The 23,645-nt window shown below is 51.1% G+C and overlaps 1 protein-coding gene across 2 annotated transcripts in view; it reads right to left on the bottom strand.

Moving 5' to 3' along the window:
* The window catches only part of LOC144127973 (tetraspanin-9-like), a 52,425-nt gene extending 33,553 nt beyond the window's left edge, over nt 1-18,872 (bottom strand). Inside the window, exon 1 of one of the 2 annotated variants that reach the window (XM_077660999.1) lies at nt 18,504-18,872. In XM_077660999.1, coding sequence (XP_077517125.1) covers nt 18,504-18,833 — 330 coding nt within the window. In that variant the 5' untranslated portion in view covers nt 18,834-18,872. The remainder of the gene's footprint in view (nt 1-18,503) is intronic. The other variant, XM_077661000.1, reaches the window with a different exon arrangement.
* Between the last annotated feature and the right edge of the window lie 4,773 nt (nt 18,873-23,645).

Below are 23,645 nucleotides of genomic sequence, written 5' to 3'. Positions count from 1 at the left end.
TGAGTGCAACTGAATCATTTATTATTTCTAGCTTTCTCAGCTGCTTTTCTTTTACCTGTAAATAAACGCTGGTACCTGTGCTCCTGAATTCTGTTTTATATGAGTATATTATTAATCTTCATTTATTCGAGCTGCATCTGCAGAAAAAGCAGAACACTGTTGATGAATCTTGTAATGGTATGTGCAGTTATTAATCTTAATTTATTCGAGCTGCATCTGCAGAAAAAGCAGAACACTGTTGATGAATCTTGTAATGTTATGTGCAGTGCGCACACTGCATGCAATGTTGAAATTTTCACGTCTCGGCAACAAAATGCGTTAAATGGCCGTTACGCGTAGATAAGTCCGCTTTCAAGTAGAATAGAAAGGTGTAACACAGGTTTAGTAGCAAACGTTCCGCTTGTGGCAAATAGCAACGTCGCGGTACACCCCACGCTGTCTGCGCCTTGACCCTCCGTCAGTGGCGCCCCCAGCAGTGAGAACGGCGGCGTCGCGCAACATCCGCGACGGTGCCGCGCTATTGTTATCGCGCTGAGCTGACGGGCACGGAGAGTATAAAGGAGGCTATGGTCGAGGCGTACACGCTGGCGACTTACGAGGCCCGTAATGGCACCGTGTTCCTAGCGCGCCTGTGGCGCCATCTGCTATCAAACTGAAGAACCGCGCGCTGTAAACGGTCCATACGAGCGCGAGGCGGCAGTTTCGACAACTGTGCTGTTCTCACCCGTTCGCCAGCCAACCACAGAGGACTGGAAGCAGTCGCCTCTCCTATGGTTCCCAATGCCACTGCGAGAAACTTGTGCGATCAGGTTACATTGCCCCACGACCGGCTTTATTACTTAGTAATAAAGCCGGTCGTGCATTGCCCAAGCACCGGAAACGATCGGTCCGGGTCCCATCTTTATTCTCGACACGCGCGCGCCTCTGCGTGATCAGTGGGAGACGGAAGAGGCAAAACTCAGGCAGGAAAGAAAGAAAATCTAGGACATGACACTTGAGACGCAGGGTGACAAGTATCTCAACTGAAACCAACCACATCGAAGCTTCGTTCGGGCTATGCCGCTCTTTACTGGCAGTCCACACTCACCGTAATTGTGTGACCAGGAGGGCTTTAAAAAAACGACTCAGGTCGTCTCTGTTCCCGACTAGAGGGGACAGCGAGGGGCGCCGTGAATCCATCCGGTCTCTTTGCAGTGAACAGCAGCTGCATTTGTTGCCTCGGGAACAAGAGGCGAGCTGGCCGAACGCACTGCCAACAGCGGAGGACGAAGCAGCGGACAGTACCCGCAATGCCTTCGCCGCACATATATAGTTTTCAGTCCTTTAGTGACACGGATTGAGCAGACGTCTGTTTGACAGGGACGCTGCGTGTGTCTGCGATTAGGGACACAAGCATGCTTTGCTGCACAGAGGCTCTCATTTCCTAAACGCGTTGCTGTTCGCTTATTCTTAGCCTGGCGTAGACACTGTCTTGTAGTTCTCTGCTTGGCCACCGCTTTCTTTCGGCAGTGCATGTCAACCACCAGACCGTGGCGCACTGTACATGTACACATCAAACCTCTGACGCGTTTCCTATGTGAGGGCAATGGCCAAAACGGACGTCCACCAAAGCACACCGCGGTCAGTGCTGTGCGCCAAGGTAACTCACTGGGAACCGGGACGAGATGCTGCATGCCACATCAACATGAGACGGGTGGGGTTCTTCGAAGCCATTGAATTCTTCGGCGAAAGAACGACTCAGCGGCGACGATAATCATCCGGTTTCGAGGAAACCGGTAGGCTGAACTGAACTGATCTTTATTTACCAGAAAGGCTGGTGGGTCACCCGACTAAAAGCTGTAATCAAACAGCTTGACGAGGCCCAGGCAACCCTTACAAGGCAGCATAGACGAGACCACTAAATAATAACACTAATAAAAATGATGAAAAAAGGTTAACATGAAATATTCAGGTTTACAAAAAATAAGAAACACTTTCAGGTAGTTCGATAGAAAATGTGTACACAAAGACTGCATTTTTTTTACAGATTCACACAAATCGCATGAATAATGAGAAGGCATCTTCGTGACCAATTGGAGGGAAGCTGTAAAAGAATAACTAAGAAACACTGTAGCGAAAAAACAAAACAAAAAACGCATTACAAATTGTAAAAAAGCTGTAGCAGTTGGACAGGGATCAAACATTTGATGTGTTGATATTTGTTTAATACGGACGGAAGATTGTGACGTAAAGACTGGAGCTTGTAATCGGTGCGGAAAAAGGGTACGAGCCGTGTGTCTTTACTGCGTGTGTTTAGGATTTTAGTGTGATGCTGCAATGGACCAGAAATTGCTAAAAGTGACCGAAAGCCGACAGGTGAAAAGTAATGTGAGCGTAAGAGTCTGTATTCATACATGCAGTTTGCATGAAGAATTTTGTACAGCTGGAAAAAACGTAGGGTGGAAGATAGATAAGCTAGACAAAATATATGACGAATAGCCTTTTTTTTTTTGTAGCACGAGAATTTTGCTTAGGTTCTGTTTAGTCGTTGTTAGCCACACCAAGCTGCAGTAATTAATTTGTGAGGCAAACAAAGCGTAATATATTTAAAGTTTTATTTTTACCGGAAGAATGGCGCGTGTACGTGATATTGCCCCAGTTGCAGAGGAAAGCTTCTTACATAATTTCTCAACGTGTAAATCCCATGTTAAATATGAGGAGAATGTAACGCCAAGAATCTTGTGCTGCTCAACCACTTCAATATCCTGTCCATCAAATTTAATTGGTTGATCTAAAACGAATACTTTATTACGAGCACGGAAAAGCATGACCTTGGTTTTTTTAGGATTGATTTTAAGCTGATTTGATTGTGACCAATGACCAATTTTTTCAAGCAAATGATTACATCTGATCACTAAATTATTTGCATCTGTACCTGAAAGGAGACTATTGCAATCATCAGCATATATAACGAAATTAACTGTCGTGTCGACACAAACCCGCCGCGGTGGCTCAGTGGTTAGGGCGCTCGACTACTGATCCGGAGTTCCCGGGTTCAAACCCGACCGCGGCGGCTGCGTTTTTATGACGGAAAAACGCTAAGGCGCCCGTGTGCTGTGCGATGTCCGCGCACGTTAAAGATCCCCAGGTGGTCGAAATTATTCCGGAGCCCTCCACTACGGCACCTATTTCTTCCTTTCTTCTTTCACTCCCTCCTTTATCCCTTCCCTTACGGCGCGGTTCAGGTGTCCAACGATATATGAGACAAATACTGCGTCATTTCCTTTCCCCAAAAACCAATTATTATTATTATTATTATTGTCGACACAAACTATGTCGTTAATGAATAGATTAAATAACAGAGGACCTAACACGCTCCCTTGCGGAACGTCATTTAATATCTGTGATGGGGATGACATTCGATTGTTAATACAAACGCATTGTGATCTGTTTTCCAAATATGACTTGAATAGCTGAAGAGGTTTATCACGAACGCCATTTATTAAGAGCTTTTCAGTTAAAATATCATGATTAAGAGAGTCAAAAGCCTTGCTAAAGTCTATAAACATACGTAACGAGAAAACACTAACATGACGTAATGAGACAAGAGTTTACCATTTGATTAGTTTACCATTTCAGCATTTGATCTAGAAAATGTTTACATGTGTTAAATACAGATTGCCAGAAAACACCGTATGATTGGGAAATTGGTAAAGTAATTTGTGTCGACAAATCTGGCCACAAAAGCGCTGTTAGTAACTACCGCCCCATATCGCTAGCAAGTGTCTCACGCAAGCTACATGAATATATCGTTGCATCTCACATCGCCAGTCATTAGAAAGCAATGCCCTTTTTTTTTTCAAGCTATAACAGGTTAAAAAAAGTTTTCATGCGACGCACAACAATAATCGAATTTAGAAGTGTTCAATCCAAAAACATGCATGAAAACCACCAGGCTGACTAGATATTCATTGATTTTTCTAGGCAAGCACTCTCCGTGTATCTAGAAAACACCGTGCCAAATGAGATCAAGGACGTTAGGATAAACACTAGGCGAAACATCCTTGCAATCGATGTGATGAACCCGAGCGCACTGACCATACTACAACATGTAACGCAGCTGGGAAACATCAAGGTCCGATCCATCGTGCAACGAATGGTGCCCAATAACAGGAGTCATATATGACATTGACAATGAAATATCTAATGCAGACCTACCAATTCTCATAAAACCAGCAAGTGAACACAGAGAAGAAGACGAAGACCTAGTGGGTGGCTACGTGTCTGCTTCTAGGTCTGTGTCACAGCAGTGTGACAGTAAATGAGATTGCTGATAATCTCGCAAAGGCTTCCCTCAGCGGCCCCGTGTTGCGAATCATCCCGGCTACAGCCTACATTACAGCATCTAGATTTCGGCGACGTGCGTTTTTAAGCACGCAAGACACATCACTTTTAACATCGGCGGATTATGAGCACCTTAAATATTATTGGAACCGGAAAATTTGTTGCTCTCGGCAGCTTGAAGTATCACTGACGAGGCTACGCTGCCGCATCCCCCCTCTAAATTTCTATTTACACAAGTCGGGTTTGGCGCTCTCTCCCCTTTGTGCATTTTGCCGTGAGCCAGAATCCATTGAACATTTTTGGCTCTATTGTCGCCGATTCAACTCACTGAGAAAAAGGTTGCTGGAGGAGCCCTTGCAGCATCATGGCCTTAGTTTGAGCAGCCCGCTCTTGCTATCATTTGGCGCCACCACATTTGGGTTCAGCCACAGATCTGTTTGCACCGCTGTTCAAAATTTCCTGATAGAATCTCACCGACTGCCTTGCTAAGTGTGTCAACCTTTTCTTTTCTATCAATTATTACATTTTGACTAAATCATTAATATTTAATCACTCTCTTTATTATTATTCTTAAAATTTTAAAATCAAAACACTCATCCCTTTTCTGTTCATGACAAAAAATTCACCGGTGTTATGCTCCCACGTGCTTTTCCTTTTTGTTAACTGAGTTCAGTTGAATAGCCACCCGATTCTTGGCCGATCCCCCAGTGTGGGTATGTGCCATCTTTTGATAGGCTAACAACAACAACAACAACAGGTCTGTGTTTTCGCTTTTCGCTGTCTTCTCGTGTGTGGCGTGGGTCGGACAGTGCCCTCCGTGAGACCGAATGCTGACGACGCCCCTGCGGAGAAATTCCCGGCACGGCGGGCGCATTCTCAAGTGAGAAAACCCAACCGGAACCCTCAGGGGCAAGCTAGGCTTAGCTCGGCGCTGCCGAGCGAGGCCGCGCTACGCGTCAGCATGGATTCTGCGTTGTCGACGACGGCTACGCGGATGCCCGCTGTGTTGCCACCTGACGCAGCCTCCACGTCCACGCAATCGTCAGCGCCTCTGGGCCTCCAGCCTGCGCCGTCTTCCGATGCTACGACTTTGGCCTGTGACATGGACTGCTCTACCGCCTCCGTGCCCGTGGCACTCCCTCAAGAAACTGTGCCCGTCGCGCCAGTTCAGTATTCCCACCAAGGGCCGTCACCAGCGTCTGAGCCTCCTCCACAGATGCCTCCCGTGAGTCAAGGCTCTCTTCCGCCTGCTGCGAACTCGTTCCGCGTTACCATCAAGCCTACATTGCGCTTTCATATGACTGCCATCCCTGCCCGGAATGTTCAAGCCACAATTGACCATGCCCTTGGCTCTTCGAACTACTGCGGGTTTGTCGTCCATCGCCCATCGAACACCATCACGGTAAACTTGTCATCCTTGATGGACGCCCAGAAACTTTGCGCAGTTACGCGGATCCCCCTGGATGACAGCAAGCATGTCCCGGTGCAAATATATTTTGCATCTGGTCCTGACACACTCCGCTGCATGGTTTATCATGTCGACAGCACGAGCCCTCCCGAGGAGGTGCGCGCAAATATTCGCTGCTCAACTCATGTTGTACTGCAAGCACTGCCAATGGGTCGCCGGGGCTCATACCTGCTCATCCTGCAAGGCCCGCTGACTCTCCCGAAGTACCTTACCTACTACGGTGCGATCGTCAAACCACAGCCCTTCCGACCTCGTCGTATTTTTTGCTATCACTGCCACAAAGAAGGACATATGCAAAATACCTGCCCTAATCCAGCAGCTGTGGCCGACATGAATGAACCAACAGCTCATTGTGCCCTGTGCAAATCGTCGGACCATGACATTCGCTCCCCCGCTTGTCCAAAGAAGAAGCAAGCGAAGAAGTTTCACAAGTCACCTGCAAAAATGGATGTTCCTACAAGTAATCGCTTTGCAGCTCTAGCATGTGACGACAACGACTTCCCTGAACTTCCTTTATCTGAGCCTGCTGCTCACCATACGTCTCCTCGCCAGCGTACATATGCACAAGCGGCTCACCTTCCCGGATCAAATGGTACACCAAAACGTCCAGTGCATCCATCACATGTGGATACCACAGATGAGGACACAGCTTTAGACAATGCAATCGCGGAGGCTCGCCGCCGACTAGACGAACTCACCCAGCGCCGGGAACAGCGTCGTTCTCAATCCTCTCGAAGAATTCTCATAAATCGGGAGCAATCATCAGAGGAATCACCTAGGGTAAGCACTGGGCCACAATCAGGTGCCGACCACCTGTTAGCCGTGACTACCCCGACAGTGGATAAGATATTAGCGCTGATGAAGCAGGTGACATCCCTCATCGTGGAAGCTCTTCGGCCTCGTCATGGATAGCGCATCATCATCGGTGGTGGTGCAGCGGAACTGTCGAGGATTCGCTAATAAGGCCACTGAAGTGAACATGCGCCTTCGCTACGGAAAGCTGAGGGCATGGGCGTTCCTACTGCAAGAGCATAATGCACTCCCACGCCTTTCAGGTTTCTGCGCATACCATTCACCATCTATCCCTGATCGCCGTTGCACCGCCTCCTCCCTCAGCCCAGGTAAATCTGCAATTTATATTCACAGTTCAGTTCCGCACACACCGCTCGACCTTTCACGGTGGTGCAACACACGTCAAGAGGTTGTCGCCCTTCTCGTAAAACCTGCACGCACACCCCTTATTCTAGTTTCTTTTTATAGTCGTCCTGGCTCCGCATTTCCCAATCTGGGATGGGTTCGTTTTCTACGTTCTACCAACTCGGGTATCCCTATTCTAGTTGGTGGTGACTTCAACGGCGCACACACTGCGTGGGGTTACCCATCGGATTCCTCAAGGGGTTCACACATCCAAGGGAGCTTTTCGGATCATTCCTTTCAACTTTTAAACCACCCGAATACTTCTACCCGCCCACGAGGTGGCCCGTATTCACCTGATTTGACTTGGTGGTTAGGCCCCGGTAACCCTCGTTGGGCTGTTGATTCTGATACTTGGGGTAGCGATCACAGCCCTATTTTTATCTCCCTCACGCCTACGCGTCTACGGAAAATACGCCGCACTGTACGAATAACATCATGGGAATCTGTACGCGCAGACAATCATTTATCTACATTCAACCCCTCTTCAGCATTGTCTACTCTATCTGCTGTTCTCGCTACTCACACTATTACCACTACTGTAAATGAAGACGACCCAAACCCGGACATACATCTCTTGAATCTGTGGGCTCTTCGTCGCCAGGCGGATCTTTACGCTACTCGTCACCCCGATGACCTTTCTGCTCTTCCTACTCTTCACCGCACTACCGCACGGGCGCGGCGCTATGCAAAACGGCTATGCAGGCAACGCTGGGCTGCATGGTGTGCCCGCCCGTCCTCTACGCAGGGCAATCGACATCTTTGGAGAGTGTTTCACGCCATGGAGCGCCCTTCTCAGGTTGCAGATTACACAGAGAGCATTCGCCTCGCGCTAAATGTGGATGAGGACACATTTGCACAACAAGCGGCCCGTCAATTTTTTCCAAACCATGACTGCACCGCTACGTCTCCACCTGACTTATCGGTAACAGAGCCCCCCGATGGGATTACTTCTGACCTCACCATGGCAGAGCTGCTGGCCTCCACTGACCGTTTAAAAACTACTACTACTCCCGGGCACGACGGCATACCTAACTCCTTATTCCGTAACTTGGAAGGGAGGGCTTTGGAAACCCTACTTGATACTTTTAACGAAGTGTGGCTTTCTGGCGTCATGCCGGCAGACTGGAAGCATTCTACTCTGGTTCCAATACCCAAGTCAGGTCAGCCTCCAGTATCTCTCTCGGCCCTTCGTCCAATTTCCCTTACCCCTACCATCTGCAAGCTTTATGAAAACATTCTAGCCGCACGCTTATCATGGTGGCTGGAATCGCATGATTTTTACCCAGATTCCCAAATTGGTTTCCGCCCACAAATTGGAACAGAGGACGGCCTTGCTACTTTGGCTGCTGACGTGCTTGACCACTCTCCACAGAGTCACCTTGTACGAACCGTAATCGCTACAGACATAACAAAGGTATATGATAACATCCTTCACTCTGCCATTCTTGCCTCCCTTCAAACTCTTGGTCTCCCTCACCGGTTCCTCCTCTCCATTCATGCCTTTTTAGCAAATCGAACCTTCAGCGTGCGTGTCCACGGAAAGCCCTTTGGTAATTTCACTTCCAATAGAGGAGTGCCGCAGGGCTCCGTTCTCGCCCCCACATTATTTAATGTGGCTTTAATTCCTCTTGTTCGAGCCCTAGAGACCATCCCTTCTATCCGCGTGCTTGCATATGCCGATGATATCACCTTGTGGTGCTGTCATCCAGATGCGTCTATTCATCAGTCGGTCCTTCAACACGCGCTGGATGTATTGACATCTCGCCTCCCACCTCTGGGTCTAACACTCTCTCCTACTAAATCATGTTTCATTCGAATTGGAAATAAAGCCGCCTTACGGAAAGCTCCCCCTTTAAATTTTACGGTACATAATTCTCTGATTCCTCAGGTAGAAACTGTTCGTATTCTTGGTCTTCTCCTCCGTACATCTGGGACTTGCACCCCGTGGCTGACAGCCACCCGTAAATCGGCTCACGCTACTCTAGGTCTGATTCGTCACATAGCTATGCGCTCTGGTGGCGCACGTGCTCATACGGCCCGCCAGCTTGTGCGCTCTATCCTTCAGCCACGGATAGTATATCAGGCTCAATTTCAACGTCTCACCCGCAGACAGTGGGACTCCCTTGAAGCTATCAATCGTGAGGCTATGCGCGTCATAACATATCTGCCTCGTTTAACACCCATACCTGTGCTGCAGGAGCTCGCCCAACTTAATACACTCAGTAAAATCATCGACCAACGGGTGGCAAATAGAGCTCGAAAACAGTTTCTCAAACTTCATCGTTTAAAGACACTTCCACCGTGGTCCTATTGCCAGCTCACTGAGAACCGCCCCACTGTTTCCCCGTCGGTATCAGCAGCGTATCTGCCTGAGGGGTGCATATTATACACGGATGCATCTCATTCTGCAGAGAGGGGAGTTACTGCTGTGTATAGTCCATCTCATCCGCATCTCAACTCTCGCGCGACGTATACTGCGGATACGTGCACTCCCCTGGCATTGTAACTTCAAGCCATTTACAATGCCATTGCTTCCCTTCCGCTCGTTCCAACATTCAATACAGTTCACATTTACACCGACTCCCGCGCCGCCCTTAAACAGCTTAAGGCTGTTCGACGAACGTTCCAGATTTCACAATCTATTCATGTGCTCTGCGCAAAGTATCCATGTCCTGTGCGCATACACTGGATTCGCGGCCATGCCCAGGATCCACATAACATTCAAGCGGATGCTATGACTCATCTTCATACATTAGACGATCCGCCACCTTCCCCTCTTCCCCCAGATCTGTTCCTGTCCCACGTTTCCGATTCCGAAGTTCTGCGCCAGCGAACACGCGCTCTAATTCCTCCATGTTCGCACCCTCTCCCCCGTAGTCTTACTCGGCAGGAGGAGGTATCCGTGCGCCGTATTCGGGCAGGGGCGGCTCTGACACCATCTGTCCGTCATCGGTGGCGTGCCAAAGATCAGCCAGTACCGGACAGGTGCCCTCACTGTAGCGCTGCACCGGACATTTGTGATGTGCGGCACTTGTTGTGGACATGCCCAGCGACGGCTGCTATCAGAAAACGGCTCCTCAGGGAGGTGGGCCTGCGGTGGAACCGCGAAAGTGACTACGCGAAGTGGACAATGGACAACCGTTTCATTAACAACCTCTGCGACTACCTTAGCGCAACGGTTGTTCACTCCTTCTTTTAACTTTCAATCCCGTGCATTCCTTCCCCCCTTTCCTTTTTTCAACTTATGCCTCATGGCACACTTCTCGAATAAAAAAAAAGTGAACACAACGTGATTGTGCATGTTGGTCGCCTCGGCAATTCACGTTGTGTGAGGATAACCTTCAAAGGCGACTGCCTTCCACCCTACGTGAAGGTCGGCCACTTTCGCCACCAGGTTAGACCATTTATTCCAAGACCTATGCAATGCTTCAATTGTCAGAAGATTGGACATGTGAAGGGTGTTTGCAGAAATTCGGCCGTGTGCCCTCGATGTACCGAACCCCACTCAGAAGACAACTGCAGCGCAACCACGTTGAAGTGTCCTAACTGTCAAGGTGATCACTGCGCCTCTTCCAAAGACTGTCCCCAGATCAAGAAAGAGATCACCATTCTTAAACAAATGGTGAGAGACAACTCTACCCACAAAGAGGCCGCTGTGAAAGTACGGCGAAGACGACGTCACCGACGAAGGTCTTCACGGCGGAAAACATCAAGCTTTCAGGAAAACTCACCTCGTCAAGCATCATCATCAGCGGACGTTTCCAGCACTCCGAACACCGATGTTGGAAGGGTGACAACTGCCAGATCTCTTTCCACAAAGGAATGGCCGCCACTTCCGCGTACACGACCGCCAGAAGAGCCGCAGAAGCAGCCGCCCCCAGTACAGCAAGGTGCTGTATCCGAGGAGTCGCGGAACACAGATGAGCAAGTGATAACACTTATTAGGCCTTCAATGAATGCCATTCGCGTGCTGCTAAGCAACATGCACACACCGTCTGCCAGAAGTGCGCTTCAAGTACTGGACGCTCTGAGTCCGGTGCTTGCAACCCTTGAGTAGATCATGGCTCCACAGCCTTGGTCTTCTAGGGAAGAGGCCCGACAAGCAGCTGTTTTTCAGTGGAATACCCGCGGACTCAAAGTGCGCCTTTCGGATTTCTGTCGCTTCGTGTACGCCAATATGTTTCCCATTATCGTCATTTGCGAGCCGAACTTACCGAACAAAATCAGGCTTTCTGAATATGAATCATTTATGTCGTCAGCTGTTTATGAAAACAGTAAGGTTTTGGTGTTTATTCGCCGTGACCTCACCTACACTGATCAGCCTGTACCACCTCATGACAGTAATCAATATATATGACTAACGTAAGGAAAAAGAATCTGGCCTTTACTTTTGTAGGCGCCTACCTATCTCCGTCAAGTCGATTTGATTACAAAAGACTACAAGACATCCTTTCCTCAACTTCCAATCCCTGGGTCATTCTTGGAGATTTCAACGCCCATCATACACTCTGGGGAAGTCGGATCATCTACGCAAGAGGCAGAGCTCTGGTATCTTTCGCCTCCAGTAATGAACTTTGGCTGCTGAATGATGGAAGTCCTACGTTCTTACGTGGCTCCACGTACATCAGCTGTCTTAACTTGGCTTTCGTCTCACGAAGCCTAGTCAGACGTGCAGGGTGGTTAGCGGACATAGAGACGCACGGAAGCGACCATATCCCCACGTACATCAAGATCAGAGGATTGACCGCTTCCAAAACACAGGACGCGATCCAAAGAGTGGACTGGCCTAAATTTCAGTCTGTTATGGAAGCACACTGCGACGCCAATTCATCTTTTGACTTGGAAGAGGCAATCAAGAGCGTGGTGCAAGACACTATGTATACTCTAACATGCTCCTCGAAACTTAATGATTTTGATGTGGAACTAGAACGACTACGAGCAATCCGACGACGTGCTGAACGAAGGTACCGACGTACGAAAACAATGGACGATCTACGGACCGCCAGGCGCACGCAAAAGAAGATACAGCGCCGGTTAGACAAGCTCGAATCGCAACGTTGGGCTGCCTTCTGTGAGTCGCTAGATCCACGCAAGCCTTTATCGCAACTATGGAGAACGGTGCGCGTGCTGCGGACACTTCCCGTACAGCGATTCCCATTCAAGGCGCTTGCCCTCTCTCAAAAGAGATCGGAGATTGACGTGGCAGAGGATTTCTGCGCAAGGTTTTCCGGCCAACTCACAGCTACCAGCATTCCATCGCCTTCGAGCAGCTACCCGCAACCACATGATTTCCGGTTGGATCTAACATTCTCGATCCACGAACTTAAGGCAACATTAGCTTTGTGTAGCCGCACATCAGCGCCAGGACCTGACGGAATTTCCTACCGAGCTCTGTGTCACCTGGGGGAGCGAGCGAGAGGAGTTCTTCTTGAGGTGTACAATGAATCTTGGAGAAATGGCACGCTACCAACAACCTGGAAGACAAGTCGCCTTGTTCCACTGCTGAAGCCTGGCAAGTCGCCGTTGGAGCTCTCATCATATCGCCCGATCGCTTTGGCGAGCTGTGTGGGCAAAGTAATGGAGAGGATGATCCTAGGACGCCTGGAGTGGTACTTGGAGTATCACAACACGTACCCAGATGCCATGACGGGCTTCCGACGCGGTCGATCATCGATCGATAACGTCGTCGACCTGGTGACCTACATTCAACATGAGAAATGCCGTAAGCGTCTCTGCGCATCCTTATTCCTCGACGTTAAAGGGGCGTATGACAACGTTACGCATGAAGCCATCCTCTCTGCTCTCGCAGAGGTAGGAGTGGGTGGTCGGATGTTTCAATGGATACGGAGCTATCTATCCATTGGATCCTTCTATGTAAGCACCGAGGAAGGCCATACTTCTCTTCACTATAGCTACCACGGCGTCCCCCAGGGCGGTGTACTTAGCCCCGTGTTATTTAATCTAACACTAATTGCTCTCCTTGAGCACGTGCCATCCACAGTCAGGCTATCAATGTACGCGGATGACATCAGCATATGGACATCTGCAGTAACACGCCTACAGTTGCGAGCGAGAATTCAGAGAGCCGCCACACAAACTTTTATCTACCTCCGTAATCGAGGCCTGGAAATTTCCTCCCAGAAATGCGCACTAGTGCCATTTACGCGCAAACCCATGGCAAACTACAGTGTAATGATAAATGGCCAAATAATACGATGGGTCCGATCGTACAAGTTTCTAGGTGTCATAATCGACAGGGACTTGTCATGGAGCCCACACATATCATACGTGAAAAAACGGTTGAGAGGCATCTGCCACCTGTTCAAGTTTTTCGCTGGCAGACCTGGGGAATGTCGCCTAGTGCCATGTTACAACTGTACAGGGTGCTTTTTCTAGGATTTCTGCGATACGTACAGCTTGCCAGCAATAAACAACACAGGCAAAACGAATCTACGCACAATACAAAGTCTCCAGGGTCAAGTGCTCCGGATCTGTCTAGGCCTGCCTCAGAGTGCTTCAACAGTGGCTACGATAGCAATCGCTAGAGACCACCTTGTCAAGACCCACACTGAAATTGAAGTACTCAGGACCCATATAAGGCATCTAGCCAGGAATCCTCGTCACCATTTAGCCTCTCTACCAGCGGACAGGCCACTCACATCTTTCAGCCAAACGATAACTGCATATGATGAATCATTGCCAGCTTGTTTCACTCCGGCTGCGAGACCTTCGATCCCTCCATGGTGCCTCGCTCAGCCAACAATCAACCTCGCAATACCTGGTATCTCGAAAAACGCTGATCTGTCATCACCAGCCCTTAGACAGCTCACGCTACTACATTTGTACGAGAACTACCGTGACTCAACGCATATTTACACTGATGGATCTGTCCTCCTAAGCAGCTCCGCGGCGGCAATCGTCATTCCAGCGAAAGCTACAACAATCAAATTTAAGACGACCCACGCGACAACATCGACGGCAGCAGAGCACGCAGCGCTCTTCACTGCCCTTCATCACATTGGTGATGAACCGCCACACAAATGGACAATATTCTGCGATTCGAAGGCGGCACTGCAGTCTCTACTGTCACCTCTACGACGCGGACCGCACGAACAACTAATCTTCTATATTACAGAGACGGTACACCATATAAGTGATGCCGGCCATGAAATAACGTTCCAGTGGCTTCCAAGTCACTGCAGGATTATCGGCAATGAACGGGCGGATCACGCTACCCGCTCAGCCCATACTGAGGAGCGCCACGTCCCAATTCCTCTTTCTAGAACTGACGCGGCACGGAAGCTCCGCCTACTTGCTCGGCAGTGCACCGAGTCGCAATGGAATGAGCCACATTTAAGAAATACGCGACTGTACTCACTTGATCCAACATTAAGTCTTCGAGCGCCATCACAGCTTCGCCGTAGAGACGCCACGCTTTTATATCGACTTTGGTTGGGTGTTGCCTTTACTAAATCATATGCCTTCTGCATAGGGATGACCGACACCCAAACCTGTGACCACTGCGGCCATGAAGAATCAACTGGCCATATATTCTGCTCCTGCCCGCAGTACAGTCCACAGAGGGCATGCCTTAGCCACGAACTTGACCAACTGGACGACCAACCGCTATCCGAAAAAAGAATTCTACAACATCGAAAGGACCTACCGTCGCAGAAGAAGGCCGTGCAAGCGCTTTTGCGCTTCTTACAATCTACCGGCCTGTGTGAAAGACTAACTGGAACGCTTGTGTGTGTGTGTCTCCACGTGTGCACGTTCCTTTTTTTTTTTCGTTTTCCTCTCTGCCATCTTTCTAACCCCTATCCCCCATCTCCAGTGTAGGGTAGCAAACCGGAGACTGACATCTGCTTAACCTCCCTGCGTTTCCTTCATTCTCTCTCTCTCTTTCTAGATAACTTGATCATCAAGCCTTCTCCATTGTCGCCTTACAGTTAAATTGTCATCGCTTAATTTAGGCTTCCTATCTTCGAGATCCGTAACTTTATATCCATTCGCAAGCGCTTCACGGTTTCCAATAACTTTTCGTCATCCGTTAGTGACGTCACACCTGATGTTCGTCAGGAAAGTGTTCTCGGTCCTTAATATTATATTTAATATACATTAATGACCTGATATCTCAAAAATCCGTTCAACCAAGAACCACATCACTCTTCAATAGGACCTCGAATACGTAAATAACTCGTTGGCACACATCGTGCGCATGCTTACACAAGCAAAATCACGAGTCAGCTGAAAACGTTAAATCTGAAACAATCAGCATTCAAGCTGAACAGCATCACGCTATCCCTTACATCATATAAACAATTTTCATCTGACTTGCAATCTTTCTCGGGTGACATACAAAAAACTTGGCCGCCGAAGCATCGCACGCACTTGGCTATCTGAAACGTGATCTTCGTAAGGCACCGGCCCATTACTTCTGTCCGCGAACAATCAGAATGTGCTTCTGCTATCCGGTCACCACATCAGGCTTGCCCAGTAAAATCCCTAGAATTAGTTCAGAAAGTCACGCAGCACATGTTATTTCTCACGACAACAACCGCCATTCTATAGCGTGACCAACATCAAGTTAGCCCTATCGCTCTGAAATTCAAAGTAGGGAAATCGCTTTTCGCCTACTGCACAAACCAATCTACATGCAGTCATCATGCGGCGACAATGCCACGCACACGACGATTTCCCAATTCACATCGCCTACATCCGTTCGGCCGAACACACATTTAACTGTCCCGGATTGCCACGTGGACATTATTTTATTTTATAAAGTGCTGGTATACGCTTCCGGAGCACATTGCTAATGCACATGACCCGATAAAATTTAAAAACGAACTGAGCGCCTTCTTGCAGTCGTAATATATCGCGGGGACCTGGGCCGACATCGCAACCACTGGCTTCTTTGCTCTACACGAAAACGGAAGTGCTTTTCTGCATGGAAAGAATGCGACACGTGACAGTGGTAATTTTTCGGCCGCCGCATGCCTATATTTTCTGCGTTTTTATATATTTTTTTCAAAGGAACCATCGTTGAAAGCCAGCGTTGGTCAGCCATCTTACTATCTGTCATTCGGTGCGCAATTTTATTTTTAATTCTTCTTTGGCGGTCAATTCTACTCTACGTTTGACATTCGGTAATGCACGATAGTGGGATACAACTCAAGAGCATAACGGCAAATACCCTTTAAAGGAGGCCTCCATCCAATGGCTACGACCGATAGTCATGACGTCACGGCTAATCCCATCTGACAGAGGCATCTGCCAGTCACCTCTGATACCACGCTAGGCGATCAGCGCAGATGTGATGACAAACGCGCGACGCCACTGTCTACCATGACATCCTTTTCGGGGAAGCTGCGTTTTAGAGTTGCATCCGAATGCAGACCCATTGTTTATGCTAATGCCGAACCAAAGAGCCCAGCAAGCGTTTTGTAAACAGAGTGATCAGGTGGACACCAACCACGCGCTCGTATCTGGGCTCAGCTCGGCCCTCCATGCGGGCGGCCCCGCTATTCATCTACCCATGCAACCGCGTGATCGATTGCTCGCGGACGGCACAGAGGAGGAGGTCAGCCGGGAAAGAAGGCGCGGAAGCAGCGATTTCGCCGGGCCACGGCGGAAGGATGCGGGGTTGGCACGAATGGCCTTCCGCCGAGTTGGGAAGGTCGCCGACCGATTTAACTGCGAGCGGTGCGCGAAGTACCGCGGAACTTCGGAAGCACTAAACGTAATCGAAGGTGGAGTCCAGCGGGCTTCAGCCAAGATACCGCACACAATCGCACGCATTCCTACGGGGTTTCGTCGAAAGGTGGGGTTTGCCCCAGTCCCCCTTGGAATACCTCACTGTAAAATATTCTTTAAACTTCTTTTGCTCGGAGTTTCCAATGAGAACTTCATCGCGGATGCACGTATATAGCCGCAAGCGAAAGCTTACAGGCTACGAGAGAAACTAAGGGATTTCCTCGTAGCCAAAGTGTGGGACATTTCACACTCCCAGACTTGCGAAGGTTAATACCCCCCCCCCCCCCCCCCCCTCATTTTCTTTTAGAATTCCCGTGAGATGGGCCGCCCACAGCAGAAGACTCTACGAATATGGCAAGTCGTCTTCGCCTATTATGCGAAGGCAGCACAGTTCCTTTTGTCATCGGTGATCACGTGATGACGGAGTGGTGACGCCACATAGCTTTCTTATTCGACAGGCGTGCTGCAACGGCGACTACGGAGTAATGACCAGAAAAGCGTGCCTGGTATATCCGTAATAATATGGCACGTCCTTAAGAACAACTAAATGAGCAGCGAGATATGTCCGAGATAAGCAAAGCACAATGGAAAACTCCAAGTGCCTCTTGTAGAGCAATTCCCAGAGGAATAATCCGTATGGACGCCACTCGAACTGAGCTTACTGCAACAATCTTTGCGACATTCCAACAAAAGGCAAAAACTTATGTTCTAGGCAGGGCCGATGCTGTAAAGTGACCATACATGCTTTCATCAGTTTTCTGTACGCGTCTGCTCCCTTGGCAACAGTATGAAGCTAGTCCGTTATGCAGGATTAACCATAAAGTGGATTGCTACAGAACAGGTGTGACGATAGTCGCCGAGAGTGAAGCCACAGAAACACGACGGCGAACTTCGAGACAGCATATATCATAGAACTACAGTTATATAGGCTGAGGAAAAAAAAAAGCTCGGTCAAATCTTAAACTACGACTCCTGCCATCGAAACGCGGCCGCCGCGGTCGGGGTTCGAACCCGGGAACTCCGGGTCGCTCGGCTACTGATCCGGAGTTCCCGGGTTCCAGCCCGACCACTGCGGCCGCGTTTCGATGGAGGCGAAACGTTAAGGCGCCCGTGTGCTGTGTGACGTCAGTGCACGTTAAAGATCCCCAGGTGCTCGAAATTATTCCGGAGCTCTCCACTACGGCATCTCTCTCTTTCTTTCTTATTTCACTCCCTCCTTTATCCCTTCCCTTACGGCGCGGTTCAGGTGTCCGCCGATACAGTGAGACAGATACTGCGCCATTTCCTTAACCCGAAAACCGATTCCTCCTGCCGTAACCACCAGCAAACTGCTAAATAACCTTGGGCCTCTACCTCTACTTGCTCTTTTCTTTTTCTGAGATAAAATTTGTGTATCATTCTGCAGTGGGCACAAGAACGGCACCAGTATACACTATAGAGCCCGGATGGATCAAACCGACCAGCGACGATGCATGACGACGGGTGAGTGCTGCAGCGGCGAAAGTTTCCAAGTGCTCAGCAAATAAGACGCGTCACTAAACACAAGATGAGCGCGAACAAACGGCCCCGAGCTGACCGCTGTAAGGAAGCAAAACGAGCCAAGAGCGGGCCGCACACGCATATATATACATCTTGGAAGCGCCGCACACGTCACGTGCCTTCGTCGGCTGCCTGCCAGCCGACTTTCTTTCCTGGAAGTGCAGCAGAACCCTCGGGTGGCCGGAACACCCGAGACAGGGACACGCGCGGAGCCGGGCCCTACCTGGCCGTTGGAGGCGACGGGCACGTACGGGGTCCTTCCGGCCGCCCTGGCCGCCGCCATGCCGGCCGCCGCGGCTGCGAGCACGGCGTCCTCCTGCTGCTGCTGCGGCCGAGCGCGGACGACTCCGGAGTCGCGCGAGCGGCGGCGGGACGATGAGGCGCCGAGTGGCACCCAGGAGGGTAGAGACACGGAGCGCGGGAGGTCCTCCGCCGCCGACGCGAGCAGGTCGCCCCCACGCACCACGAGGAACGCCTCGGCGCGGGGCGCGCGGGCGTCGTTGTTGGCCGACGAAGACGCCCGCCGCTTGAGCAGCGGCCGCGGCGCATCCATGCCCACCGCCTACCCGCCGGTGTTGACGGCGCCGTCGCCGCGACATCTGTGGCGCCCAGCGAACTTCCGCGCGCGGCACAATGGGCGCATCGTAAATCGCGCCGCGACGGCACACAGCTGCCGCGCGCCCGGGTTTTCGCGGAATCCGGGCCGGCCAGCGGGAGCGCGTGTCCCGGGCCGCAGAATCCTTTCGAGACGGCGACGCGTCGTGCGAGAAGCAGTGCGCCCTCCGCAATCCCGCCGTGGCCCAACGGTGCCACTCTTCTTGACGCGCGTTACGGTGGAAGGGCACTCCTGCGTGAGCGCCGTCTGTCGCGCGTCCCTTGCGGACACTCTGTCCGGACGCGCGGCCCCGTCCCCTGCGGAGCAGTTCGAGGCACAAGACTGGGGGGACATGCCGCGCACGACCTGCCCGCGCACGAAATGTCCGCGCGCACCGCCGACCGACGCAGCGGAGCGCCTCGTGGTGTCAGGATGTCGTGGCACGAACGAGCTGGCCGCAGCGCCGCATCCGCGTGGCACGCAGCTGGGGAGTCTTCCTTATAGACGGGCCATTTCTGCTGCGCGACGCGGCCGTCGGAAGTGTGTCGCTTCCTGGCTGGAAAGGCGTGCACTTCGGACTGCATCTGCATTCACATGCAGTGCGTCACGGACGCCGTTCTTGCTGCGTGGATAACACGATGTTCCTGTCCACAGCGTGTGTGCCGGAGGAGATGCGAAGTGGCCACCGCCCACCACGGGCCCAAAGGTCGGAGACGGCGAGTAGCAGGCACTCCGAGAAAGTGTACTCGAACAGCCACAGCTCCAGTTAAACAAGGTTAAAGAAATTACGCCCGCATTCCATATAAGCGGGCCTATTCCACAACAGGGAGCCACATCGCTGTCTTCAAGGCCGTCCCTCGGACCAGGAACTGCAGCGAGGACGGCTGCGACACAATTTGCGCATCAAACCGGGAGGAGGGAGTGAGTGTATAGCCAGTGTGCCACCGGGAAGTTCGTTGCAAGTACAAGAAAACAAATGCTGGCCGCCGTTAAGATTATTCACGCGGCAGATCATAACCCTTAAATACTTAGAGCGGTCTCTCCAGCTGCCACGTACTCGCGACATTCAACGCACAGCAGTCGCACGACATCCAGAGCCACACCGTGTTCAGCCAGCAAAAGCAGACCCGCCGTGCACGGTGGCTCAGTGGTTAAGACGCTCGTCGATTGAGCCGGAGTACCCGGATTCAAACCCGACCGCGGCGGCCGCGTTTCGATGGAGGCGAGACGCAAAAGGCGGCCGTGTGCTGTGCGAAGTCAGTGCAAGTTAAAGATCCCCAGGTGGATGAATTATTCCTGAGCCCTGCACTATGCCACCTCTTCCTTCCTTTCTTCTTTCACTGCCTCCTTTCCCCCTTTCCTCACGGCGCGGGTCAGGTGTCCAACGATATGAGAGACTGTTACTGCGTCATTTCCTTTCCTCCAAAAACTTTTTTCAAACCAAAAGCAACACTACGTTCGAGCGGACAGACTGATTGGAAAGGTGCGGACGCACACACACTAGGAACAGGACTTGGTCTGTCCGCAACAGGACTCCATCAAAGCCGACCGTTCAAAAGTTGAGCAGACGGTGTACACAGGTTTGGGGTCGCTTAGCACGTATGCACCCAGTGCTGCATGATGTCCACGCAACACGCGACCCGTCTTCGAGAGCAAGTGGGACTGCGACAGCACGCCCGATAGGCACGGAAGTGGCGAGGAGTGACCACAAGAGTCAAGTGACCACGCACGCACAGGCGAGGAGCGCGTGCTGTGCCGGACAGAATGGAACGAGAGCCCACTTGACGCTTAGGCGACATCCACGCGAAACCGGTTGCTGAAAAGTGCGCCGGGGCAGTTAACCCTTCGCAGCAAGACAGCAGAACGTGAGCGAAGAAAGGCGGACCAGCACCGCGCTGTTCCGGTTCGTCGGTGTTCCATATTCCTCGGGGGGCACCGCTCGGTCGCCCAGCGGCGGCCCACACCGAGCGCACACCCCCGCGCAAGGAGCATGACCTCCACCCGACAGGCGCATCTGCGAAGCGCGCAACAAAGACGGGATCACAAGGGGCGAGGAGCAACGCGGCCACGCGGGGCGCCGTTGATCATTTATGCCAAGTGGCGGACTAGGATACGGCGGCACATTATCGCGCACAGCCGACCGTACACAGCGACGTAACTGACACGCCTGGCCAAGGGCGTAGGCAAACCGCACCACGTTGAACTCCGCCGTCCTCGCTGAGATGCATGCGAAAGAAACTTGAGAGGAACTCTGTACGTAGCTGGACCGGGTGACATCAGGAAGCGTATTATTCACGCTTATTTCACAAGGAGCGCATATTAAGGTGGCCCTGATAGAATATATGACTAGTTTGTTTGTTTGTTTGGTAACTTCTTTGCTCGGTGTGTGAATTGCATGCTGTCTGCTGCCGTGCACTGCCACTCAAGCCTTCTAAGGCTTTGGCAGGCCCGCATTTGTACTGGAATGAGGAAATACAAATTTTATTATTATTATTATTATTATTATTATTATTAGGGACACTCATATGGACCCTCACGGTCGTCACTGACGGTCGCCTTTAAAAAGGTACGGTAACGGTATTTTTTTCGGGAAGTTGCGTACGCACCGAAGACAGATATCAGAACCAAGCGGAAGCACTCCGTAAATTATATCGCCAGAGTGCGCCAAGCACTGAGCGATGTGGGACTCTAGATAACCGTCAAAGAAACAGAGTTCTTCAAGGGACCGTCTATTCACCAGTGACGAGAACGCCTATATAGGAGACCACGCGGTGCACTCCGATACGCGTGTCATTCCGAAGGATATTTTCCCCCGTGTTTTGTCCTTCCAATCAACTCGGCTTGTCAGTTTTCTCTACACCCGAGACTCCGCGCCACCGTCGCGCCGCTTAACGCACCTCCCATCTTCTCAGAGCCGGCTGCAGTATTACGTCATGATTGTGATTGACACAAAGGTTATCATGCGCCAGACACAAGGTTAGATGTGTACGCAGCTGTTCGGTGCTGGCCGGGCCGCGGTGTTAGGACCTGCCTGGCCTTGGGTTATACATGGTGGACTTTCGCATTCTTCTAGCCAAGGAATTGAGCCCAACTACGAACAGCGTTACGCTCAAGATACATGCTTCACGGTACCGCATTTTGCCTGATAAAACACCCACAAAGTGCTGTTCCTAGCCGCACTTGGAATGCGCGGTTTGATAACAAGTCGCCCAGATAATTCAACATCCTGCCATGGAAACCTACGTAGGTCGCGCAAAACGCCAGACTTCTGCAGTGTCGTATATGCCTCGACAGAGTTGTTGCTGTAAAAAGGGAGGAGACCTATAGCTTACTGTTGCGCTACATCGGTATCAGCTGGCTTACGTCCACCGCAGGGCAAATGCCTCTCCAGTGACCACCATGCAGCTATACAGCCCTGCTCTGAGCCCGCCGCCCAATATGCCCCAACTGCGCGATGCCTCCCCCCACCAGCCACCGTCTTCCTTCCTCTGGAATCTGCCCTCACGCCGCGAAGCATTGAATTACGTTTGCTTCATTCCGTGTTCTTTACCTCTCACTGCGCTCTGATCATATTGTGTGCCATACGCGAGATGCGACCAAAGCACCCTGGAACGATACAATCATGGCCATGCGATTGTCGCCGGTGTTTTAGGCGCCTTGTCTCGAATGTCCTCTGCCATCTCTAAAATGATCACGGCCTAGAACGACGGACACATTGTCACGCCGTCGAGCGATGGCATTATCACGGACGCCAAGATGCTTTGTTTTTCTTTTGTGTGTGTGTGGGCACAAGTTCACTGCCACATTCGCCCTCGGTCAGCCCACTGCTCCGACTACCACCACGTGCCCCTTTCGTGCCTCACAGCATTCTTCCAAGTCCATCCCTTCGCTTGATTTGCGGCATACCAATAGACATATTTGGCACAGCGCGTACAGTGCTACCGTTACTGTCACCGGAGTACCGGGAGCCCATGCACCGTCAGCGCGCATGCGCAGATCGCCCTGAGGCCGCCAGATTGCGCCAGGCACCCTGCAGCTGCGCGCACACCTGCCGCATCGGGACCGATCAGCGCGCGCGCCTTAGTGGTGGGCAGGCTAGCAGCCATTTGGCAAAGTAGAATTTCGGATGAAGCCAAACGCATCCTCTCAACAAGCCTAATTGATCGAAAAATGTCCATTACATGGATACCTGCGCACGAATCAGTCCCCGGCAACGAGGGAGCCTGCACACGCACTCGCTCGAGATCTCTACTACCGAGCGGCCGTAGAACAGCCCGGATGCAAGGGAATGAAAGATTGCATCATTACATGCCACGAACTTACCGAACGCTAAAAATTGCATATAGGATGTTTCCACCCCCAGACAGGTCTCTCTGCAATAATGAGGCGCACATTTGGAGGCGGTTACAAGCTGGAAATTACATCTGCCCAGTCTGTGTCTACCTGACACAGACCGCGGATGAAAAAGATTCAAAATGTAAAAATTGCGGTGAAAGGGGCCCTCTTCATAACATAACTTGGAAATGCGCCGATTCCCCGGGCGCCGGCTTAAAGATCAACAGTAGTGAAGCCTGGGAAGTTTTGCTGCGGAGCGAGGACCCCGCCATCCAGCAGCAAGCCATCCGCCTGGCCGTGAAGTCTGCGGAGCACCCCCTACCCGCGTCCCAGGCCTGCGTGCCGGGACCGGGGATTTGGGGGCTCCTTCTCGGTGGACAATAAAGAATTCATTCCTTCATTCATTCATTGATTCCGGTACTCCGCTGACAGTAC

This window comes from Amblyomma americanum, chromosome 4, assembly GCF_052857255.1.
Source record: "Amblyomma americanum isolate KBUSLIRL-KWMA chromosome 4, ASM5285725v1, whole genome shotgun sequence".
Taxonomy (NCBI): domain Eukaryota; kingdom Metazoa; phylum Arthropoda; class Arachnida; order Ixodida; family Ixodidae; genus Amblyomma; species Amblyomma americanum.
The sequence above is the reverse complement of the archived record's forward strand: the minus strand, read 5'-3'. Positions and strand labels throughout refer to the sequence as shown.